General features: G+C 36.9%; 1 protein-coding gene across 1 annotated transcript; it reads right to left on the reverse strand.

Annotated features, from left to right (window-relative positions):
* Window positions 1-539: 539 nt before the first annotated feature.
* slc13a5b (solute carrier family 13 member 5b) lies at window positions 540-10,016 on the reverse strand. Its single transcript, XM_065281039.2, has 12 exons — window positions 9,860-10,016; window positions 8,568-8,696; window positions 8,347-8,483; window positions 7,766-7,977; window positions 7,499-7,673; window positions 7,296-7,418; window positions 6,825-7,037; window positions 6,575-6,681; window positions 6,347-6,468; window positions 5,863-6,024; window positions 3,875-4,012; window positions 540-3,520 (listed from the first exon to the last, which is right to left on the reverse strand). The coding sequence occupies exons 1-12, from the start codon at window positions 9,959-9,961 to the stop codon at window positions 3,395-3,397; spliced, it is 1,746 nt and encodes a 581-aa protein (XP_065137111.1). The 5' UTR covers window positions 9,962-10,016; the 3' UTR covers window positions 540-3,394.
* Between the last annotated feature and the right edge of the window lie 37 nt (window positions 10,017-10,053).

Genomic DNA, 10,053 nt, shown 5'->3' on the forward strand with positions numbered 1-10,053 from the left:
TATTGTAATATTACGTGGTATGTATGACTTACGTCTATGGGTAATATGGTCTATGTGTAATAGTTTTTTTTTTTCATATTTGCTACTTACCTGATGAAGTGTTTTGTATAGCCTACAGTTGATGTCTACAAGCCACGTCGGCAAATAAAATATAACACACAATAAAGATAATAGCAACTTGTACCTCTTTGATCTGTATATGTATACAGGAGTTACCAGGTAACTCTTATATTTGCGGGCTGTAAATTGAAGTGGGGCTTATTCCCCGATTGTTCTGTGTATGTACCAGGTAACTCTTATATTTGCGGGCTGTAAATTGAAGTGGGGCTTATTCCCCGATTGTTCTGTGTATGTACCAGGTAACTCTCATATTTGCGGGCTGTAAATTGAAGTGGGGCTTATTCCCCGATTGTTCTGTGTATGTACCAGGTAACTCTTATATTTGCGGGTTGTAAACTAAAGTGGGGCTTATTCCCCGCTTGTTCTGTGTATGTACCAGGTAACTCTCATATTTGCGGGCTGTAAACTAAAGTGGTGCTTTGTTCACCTCTTGTTAATAAATGTTATAGGGTAAATACCATAAACATACAGAATATTGTTATTTTTATTTTAAAACAACTTATTTCAAAACATCTTTAAAACACTATAATTAAGCCAACACTTAATGTTTATTATCACATAACTTTTATTTAAAATAAAAAGTCATGACAATTTTTCATTGTTTTTGCGGCTTGGCTTCCTCTGTTGGTGTTCTTGTCCACTCGGATGATGAGTTGATGTCGTCTCACAAATGCTGTTCTGCATTACATATAAAAAACATAAATGAAAGCCTTCAGTAAATGTTTCTTCACTGTGCCTTGACAGAAACAGAGTTTTCTAAGCCAGTTACGTTTATAAATTTTAGGCTTACTTATGTGCTAGCTAACCTGCTACCGTTAGCTAGCAACTTTCTTGAAAAACATTGTTTGAAATGCGTGAGTCATGTATTAACAAAACCAGTCACCTTATCCAGCATGCGGAACCTGCTAACATCACTCGCAGCTGTACTCCACAGTGTAGAACGTTTTTAAAACCTCTTAAAGAAATTTCACCTCAGGATCGCGTTCCAGCAAACCTCCTGCAAACGGCCGCGCGCTCTACACCTGCGCAGTAGTCTACGCATGTAGTCGTCTTTTGCTTTAGCGGGAGCTGATATCTGCTGTTGTTTCATTCTGGTTTGCCATTGCATAAATTATATTTGGCTAAAATACTTGTGTTTACAGTAAATAAATTGCAACGCACCACTTCAAATATGTCCGCAAATGTAGGAGTTTCCTGGTAAATAGGGAATAAGTTGCTATTTTTATTGTACTTACCTTAAAAAAAGATAACCACATTAAATCAGCTGGACTTTTGTTATTAAAAGCAAGTAATATAGGCTACTAAAATAAAAGTGATATGCTGTTATATTTATTTGCCGATGTGGCTCGTAGACATTGACTGTATACAACATTCAGTAGTCAATATGAAAAATTCACAATAAAAAATAAATAAAACATAATTTCCCCATAGACTTGACTAAGTCATACATACCACGTAATATTACAATAGGTACCCTGTTGTTATAAAATACTTAGAGTATAAATAATTTATAATTCTTCATATTCTTACCCCCTTATTACCCCAAACTTAAAATATTATTCCCTTATACCTACAGGTTACCTACCCTGTTGTTACAAATAGGTACGCTGTAAATTCGGTTTAATTACGCGGTACTTTGCGGGTCGTAAAATAAAGTGTTACCGAGAAATCTCATGTCAAAGACTGAAATCAATGTGAAATCATTAGATTATGAGACTTTAGTCTGGATTTCACAGACAGGGTCATATTTATAATTGATTTCCTTTAATCTAGTTTGCAGAATTTAAAATAATAAGGCATAGATTAATACACCTGCTTTAATAAAGGGGACATTTCACAATGTGAAATTTTTTAAGATGTCAAATATATCTTTGGCATCCCCAGAGTACATGTGAAGTTTTAGCTCCAAATACCATAGAGATAATTTATTATAGCATGTTAAAATTGATAGCTGCAGATTAAGGGGTAGCATTGTTATAATAAGATCCCCTTTTGATACCCAAGGGGAGCCAAATTTCATATAGCCTATTTTTTCACATGCTTGCAGAGAATCATTTACCAAAACTTAGTTACTGGGTTGTTCTTTTTCATATTTTCTAGCTTGATAGAAGCACTGGGGATCCAATTAAGCACTTAAACATGGAAAAAGTCAGATTTTCATGAAATGTCCCCTTTAAACTTGCCCCCCCTGTTGCTTGCATAACGTTTTACAACAGTGAGGTATTTGCCCGGTACAAAAACAGAAAATTGCTTGATGTTTGGTCTTCAAAGCAATGATGACACATGGTTCTCCATGTCATAGTCTAAACAAATGTTCATAGTCTGATGAATCTGTAACATCCATGTAATATACACCATGACAGAGCGCCATTCAAACTTTTATTAATGTTAAAAAGTAAGGCACTTGTAGTTGGTTGGTTTGGCTCAGACTTCTCAGGTCATTTTGTCCCATAGAAGTTCAAAGCTATTGAGGTTTGAAGACTGGCCATTAGAAGAAGCTTCAACATCTTTGGATTTGTTCTGGGATTTTATGTTGTTATAAAAGGAAGTGAGGTCGATGTGCATGCTTCTGTTTTCCTTTTATGTTTTCTCCTGACGAAAAAGCTTGCCATCGAACATGTACTGTAAAAGCTTATGTTGTAAAAGTAGCCATTAATGTTACAAGCAAAGCATACTAGTGGATATGAGGAAAATACCTGATACATAACCTTAGCAGTCCAGTTTTTGCAGCTCAGTGTTTCTAATGTATTATATGATTGTTACACTGTTAAAACAAATGGTCAAATTATGTACCCCATTGAGGCTTTACCATTTAAAATGTCCTAATATGAACCATTAGGTACAAATACTGTATATATACATTTGGTACCTGTAACTTTGAGATACAACTTAATTTAAATATATCCAAGTCTATAGACTTTGAACTACACACTGTCAGAATTTTTTTTCAAATAATGGTCCCAAGCTGTCATTGGGGCAGTACCCTTTAAAAAGGTCCCATGTACATATAAATATACATTTAGTACCAATATGTACCTCTGAGGGTACATATTTTGACCAATTTATTTGACAGTGTATATAAAATGTTGTTTTGAAAAGCAGGTGTACTCCAAACATAATTTAACCCTGTATAGCCACATATTACATCAGGCCCTTAAGTAAAAGAGGCAAAAGGTGTTCAAAACCTGCCATATGCAGTCTGTGTGCTGCACGTTGTGAAGATGATGATGAGAAAGAGCAGCTTGTTGCTTTCCATTTGGCTTCATACTGTTCTTCATACTTCTGTTTGGTTGGCCCAAGCAGGAAATGTGTCTAGGCTGAACATTGCCTTGCCCCAGGTGTTGATGGCTACAGTGATGCAGACAATTCCTATGACATTCATTATTATGCCTGTCTTTGCCTGAGAAAAAAAAATACATTGAGTTAATTTGTCTCAACAGTAGCTGGAAAAGAAATGTGTGTGTTAAGTTATAAATAGGACGTTGTTTGTCAATATATGTCTGTATATGAGGAGCCCAGATGCAAAAGCCGCTTAACGCCACGTTTCAAATTCACTTAATGCCGCCCTAAGGCCATTCAGAAATACCGTCTTGTCGGCAGAATCCATTAGAATAATGTCAGATGCACTTAGAGGGTTTAGTATCTGAACTCTTCATATGTTTTTCAAGAAATTGAAATATCAACAATTAAAGAAATGTAAATGAAATTTTGAGCAAACTAATTAAAGAAATGGTTGCCACATTTTGGAACCTACCATGTCTGAAACCTTGAGATATCCGTATGAGAAGACTATAGCATTTGGAGGAGTTGCCACAGGTAACATGAATGCAAAGGAAGCACTGAGTGTGCATGGCACCATGACGTACAGAGGATTCATTCCCACAGACTGAGACTGCAATAAACACATGCAAAAATAACTGACATACCTAAAAATCAAAAACAGCGTTTATCGTAAAAAGTGCCACAAGTGTCTCCGATCTACAGTAAGTGCATGCTTGCTAAGCTTGTCTTTAAATGCTTGTAATTAAGCAGATATGTTTAGATATTTTAACACCCTGTGAGTCATGTCTGCATGAAATCAATATTTTTATTTGAGCATTGCACAGCTGGTGACAAAGCAGAACTTAATGGTTGATCCATGCTGTTTAAAGACTTCGAGCACTTGCCCCTTAAGTAGGAGTGTTCAAATGTGTTTTGTGTTATGGTTATCACATTTCAACTGAAGATGTTTCATTGAACGTTTCTCCAAATCTATTCCTGTAAGAAAGCTCTTAACTCTTTAATGCCAGAGCATATGCTAATCATAGCCTACCCATTCTCCTCAAATGCGTATAAATAGCATGCCGTTAAAAAGTTGCGCAATATATATGCCAAAGTCCAATATCCCACTCCTTCCCGTTCACTTAATACCTTGAATTTTTCGCATCTTTGTATGTATTGGTTTCTCAATTTTTTTCTATTTTAAATTATTGTTGCGTGAGATTGGGGTTAGAATTGAAGTTTGTGTAAGGATGTCTGAAATGTAACAGAAAGTTGTTCTAACTCCAATCCCAAATGGCAATGGTAAAAAAGAAAAAAAAGAGAAACCATACTTATAATGACATGAAAAGATGTGTGGTATTAAAGGCGTTTGAATTCGCTTAGAGCACCTTTAAGAGAACGGGAAGGACTTGCGTATCATATGCACACAAAATTGGAGTTTGCCATATGTATTGCACAACTCTTTAATGGTGTGCTATTAAAGGATTAGTCTATTTTCTTTAAAAAAATCCAGATTATTTACTCACCACCATGTTATCCAAAATGTTGATGTCTTTCTTTGTTCAGTCGGAAGGAAATTATGTTTTTGAGGAAAATATTCCAGGATTTTTCTCATTTTAATGGACTTTAATGGAACCCAACACTTAGCAGTTTTAATTCAGTTTAAAATTGCAGTTTCAAAGGACTCTAAACGATCCCAAACGAGGCATAAGGGTCTTATCTAGCGAAACAATTGTCATTTTTGACCAGAAAATAAAACCACTTTTAAACCACAACTTCTCGTCTTCCTCCGGTCCTGTGATGCACCAGTGTGACCTCATGTAATTGCGTAATGACGTAGAAAGGTCACGTGTTACATATATGAAACGCACATTTGCGGACCATTTTAAACAATAAACTGAAACAAAGACATGAATTAGTTTCATTCCACATACAACAACATTGGAACGGTCCTCTTTCTCCCCACTTGTTAACACTGGGGCGTAGTTTCGCATACGTCATCCGTTACCTCTTGACCTGATGACGCATTACGTGAGGTGGCGCTGTCGCATCACAGGATTGGAGGAAGACGAGAAGTTGTGGTTTCAAAGTGCATATTTTTTATTTTTCTTGCCAAAAATGACTATCGTTTCGCTAGATAAGACCCTTTTGCCTCATATGGGATCGTTTAGAGTCCTTTGAAACTGCAATTAAAAACTGCATTAAAAATGTGAAATGTTGGGGTCCATTAAAGTCCATTAAAATGAGAAAAATCCTGGAATGTTTTCCTCAAAAAACATATTTTCTTTTCGACTGAACAAAGAAAGACATCAACATTTTGGATGACATGATAGTGAGTAAATTATCTGGATTTTTTTTTAAAGAAAATTGACTAATCCTTTAATACACAATTCATGAGAATAAGTTGCCATAGCATAAAAATCCTGAAGTGAGTGACATCTGATTAAGAATGAGAAAAGGATTTTCAATTTTAAGTCTTACCATAGAAGCAAGAACAGGGAGGAAAAGGGTTGCTGTAGCCACATTGCTGGTGCATTCAGTAAAAACGGCAATTAGAAGGCACAAAATGATAACAATAGCCCATGGAGGAATGGCATGTAGGGGAGTTAACTGGTTTCCTATCCATCTTGATAGTCCGGACTCCTGGGATACAAAATGTAGAAGTCAAAATCAGGTCACGTACAAACTAAATGAAATCATTTGCAATAACCATTTTTTTTTTTTTTACATTATTAGATGCAATGTTTAAGTGTGCATTTTTTCTTTAGATGTTCTTGATGAAGGCAAGCCAGGGGACAACCCATTTACATTTAGATTACATTTGGCAAATGCTGTTATCCACAGCAACTTATTGTGCATTCAATCTGTATGTTTTATCAGATTTTGTGTTTCCTGGAATTGAACCCATGGTCTTTGCATTGCTAGCCCAATGTTCTTCCACATAAACAACAGAAAGAACTCTCACCTCGCTACCTTTGGCCAATGCAAATCCACCACCCAGGAGCAAAACTATGTTCCAAGGTAATTTCTTCTGAGCAACATTCCAGGTGAGCAGAGCTGAACTGGGAACAGTGGAAAGTTGGGCATCTGCAATGATGATAAATTAATATCAACTCAACTAGAAACATCTGGATAAACGCATTATGATAAACTCAAGTTTCAAAGCAAATTTGGTGTGAAAAGTTCTTCTCACCTGTTTCAGAGTCGGTCGAGGACCGGAAGAAAAGTCGAGGCGGTTTCGATGGTAGAACGAAAAGCAGCACAGCAATAAAGACAGCAACTGTAGCATCTGTCACATATCTGAATGTATAGATATTAAACAGAAATCAATATATATATATCAATCTTGAGCTTATTTTATGATAAATGGGTCTGTAAATGATTCATCTGGGTGTCACGTATAGCAATTAAGGGCTGAACCAAGCCTAGAGTGTAATACATACTCTGCATCTATGTTAAATATGTAGGTTGCCCAGCCTGCCACAAATCCAGGATCGCGGGTGAACCACAGAACCACAAGCAAACTGAAGAGAGCCAGAACACTGAGTTCTCCAAAAGACATTGGTCCCATATGAAGGTGCTGCTCGCGGATGACGTTGTAGGCAGCGGTTTCCTTCTCTGACCTCCCTGCTCCACAGCCCCATGTCTTTTTGAAGCTGGAGAAATGAAAGCAATACATTAAAAGAGTTAAATATAAAATGTGTCAAAGGTCAGAACAATCTACACGCTAAAAATATGCAACGTGTGGTTGGGTAAAATATAGTCAGGGTTTTTCAACCTTTAATGTTGGGGTTGTTTCAACCCATAGTTTGGTTAAATACATACTGTAGGTTAATTTAACCCAACAATTGGTTTTGTCCATATTTTCCCCAACCATATGTGTGTGAAAAACAAATGAGGTATTTAATTCATACTTGAATCCCATGAAAACAAACTGAAGCCAGAACCAGGCTATTATCAGCATGATGATCATGTTTGGAAATGCAAATCCAAACCATGAAGCAAAGTTGATGACATCACCATTCTCAGGAAATAACCTGAAATTATGAAATTAGTGATGTGCATTTGAAAAATGATAAAAAAAAAGAAAGTTATTAATATATTAAATAGTACCTACTGGTTCATTTGACCCTTAAGTACCAGATTGGGTCCAGTGCCTGTAAGTGTTGCTGTTCCCCCAATGCTAGCAGCATAACACACGCACAGAGTCATTCCCTTAGACATAAGAGTTTTGTCAACAGACTCTTGCTGCTTGGTAGCTTCTGGTGACATATCCAGCATGCGCACCACCACTAGGTATACAGGGAATATATATATTAGAGTCTTAATGTTTGACATCTTATTCTCCATGCACGTACAGCACACATTCAGTCTATGGCCTGACCTTCTCTGTCTTCAAGCTTGGCTGGTTGTTTGTGCTCAGCCTCCGGGGCCTGAGACCGCTGTTCCATGCAGGTCATCTGAGTAAGTTCGGTCTCCTGTTTATTCAGCTGCTCCAGAACGGCCTGTACTATAGGGACCATCATAGCCGTGGTGGCTGTGTTACTGATCCACATGGAGAGGAAAGCCGTCACTCCCATGAAGCCCAACATAAGGCTGTATTAGTACAGAGGAATTGAAAAGGCAGAAATTATGCTCCTGTTTCAGTACATGGGTGGATATGTACAACAATGTCAACCCAAAATGCTTGGTTGGGTCAAATATAAACATTTTCTAGGTTAATGTAACCCAACGTTTAGGATTGGCCACATTTTGCCCAACCATGGTTGCAATAAACACAAAATAAAAGAATGCATTAAATTTCAAGTCTTCTGCAGCCATAGTGGCTTTATCTGAGAAGCAGACTGAACTTCCCAATGCAGTAAACTTCTACTCAAAGACTGAATCAGGTGGGAATGATATGCAATACATTGTCAATATCTATCTCACAACAGATAATGATGATAATAAAATTGTGTCACCTACAGTGCTGGGCGCACCCCAACAATGAGTAGCACTCTGAGGGCAATGCGCTTGTGCAGGTTCCAGTGTTCCACTGCCACAGCCACCAGCAAGCCTCCCACAAACAGCAAGTTAGTATCTTTCAGGTACTGCATACATACCTAAAATACAAAAATCCACATCATCCAAGGTAAACATTTAGATACATTAAGTGTTTATAATGGAATTCTCCTAGACCATCTTACCACTTTGGATTGCATGATGCCAAACATTGGAAAGAGGACAGCAGGCAACAGTGCTGTAACAGCTAATGGAAGAGCCTCTGTACACCAGTATACTGCCATTAGTATGATTACATAAGCACAGTTGGCCTCCTGAAAGATAAAAAACATGACTTGAATTATCAGCATTACAATTTAAGTACTGTGAAAAGGAAAAATGCACTTGAGATGACATGGGCTTGCAGGGCCATCAGTTTGTGTTGAAAAGTGGTGGGGATGAAAGATCAGATGAAAAAACATTACAGCAGGATGGGAAAAATATTGAATAACGACGCATCAAAAATGGGCATAGCGTAGGCCGGTCATCAACATGAAAATACTCAGCATAAATCCCTTAACAATGTCGACTGCACATGTAACAGTCCCTGCAAAACCACTTCAACCCTGTAGAAAACAGCAGCGCATTAAGTCAATGATTACAATGAAATTCATTACATATGTAAAAGAAAACACAACATAAGCATACAACGCAACATATGTGACCCTGGATCACAAAACCAGTCGTAAGTCACACAGGTATCGCTTGATTTTTCAGAACATTTTAACCAAATGCTTTCAAAAAGTGGTGGGGACAAAATCCGCCATTTCAAAAAGTGGTGATGACATGTCCCAAGTGTAAATGACACATGTGGACTTAAGTCAAGTTAAGTCCTGCTGCTGATTCATTTTTCCAGGATGATTTCAGAACATTCCAAAGAACATCTTGTGTACTTCAATGGAAACAAGGAAATCTGACCTTTTGTACAAAGGAGTTAACATGTCAATAATTTGCTTCTTTGATTAGTGACTAATTAGTGAAGAATCCTTGTGTTTTTTTGATGTAACTTTTTTTTAAATAATAAAACATCTTTATAACGTTAGTATTTTTAAAAATATAATAAAAGCTTAACAGGTGTTTTTGGAACTATGTGAACAAAATATGCACACAATGGTCATGAACACAATGTGTCAGAAAGGAATTTAGTCTTACCGTGTGTTCCCACGCTTGGACATACACATTGACAAAGGGTTAAAGAAACAATTTTGAGGCATGATGAATTATAGTTCACAGAGGCCTTAGGGTACAACAGTGGACCCCATGTAAAATACACAAGATACCTTTTGTTAAAAATGTAATTCATTGTTAGACAGGCGTATTGAAATCCAAATCCCTCAGACAAATTGAAAAACGTAGACAAGAGAAATGAAAGGATACTTATGAGTTAAAAAGTTGTGAGAATTTTGTTTAGTCTAATTAAAACTTTTTATTTACGTACCTTTGTGTTGATGACAACCGGTAGTGGAAGAAGAATCAGAGGAGTGAAGAACAGAACTATCCCATTCTTCAATTTCCATAAGGATTTAAGTATTGAGAACATCTCAACATAAAGAAAGTTTGTGAATATAAAGTATTGTAACACTGTTGGACCTTTTAGTCTACTCTCTGGGGTGGAGAGAGAGTTTGTGTTAG

This window comes from Paramisgurnus dabryanus, chromosome 8, assembly GCF_030506205.2.
Source record: "Paramisgurnus dabryanus chromosome 8, PD_genome_1.1, whole genome shotgun sequence".
In the NCBI taxonomy this organism is placed as follows: domain Eukaryota; kingdom Metazoa; phylum Chordata; class Actinopteri; order Cypriniformes; family Cobitidae; genus Paramisgurnus; species Paramisgurnus dabryanus.

What these genes read in the sequence shown, in the direction of transcription:
- slc13a5b (XM_065281039.2), bottom strand. Translation starts at nt 9,961, where the DNA reads ATGTTCTCAATACTTAAATCCTTATGGAAATTGAAGAATGGGATAGTT. An exon ending in CGGTTGTCATCAACACAAAG is followed by an intron (nt 8,697 to 9,859) that starts GTACGTAAATAA and finishes TTTATCTTTCAG; the next exon opens with GAGGCCAACTGTGCTTATGT. An exon ending in TTTGTTTTCATGGGATTCAA is followed by an intron (nt 7,038 to 7,295) that starts GTATGAATTAAA and finishes TCATTTCTCCAG; the next exon opens with CTTCAAAAAGACATGGGGCT.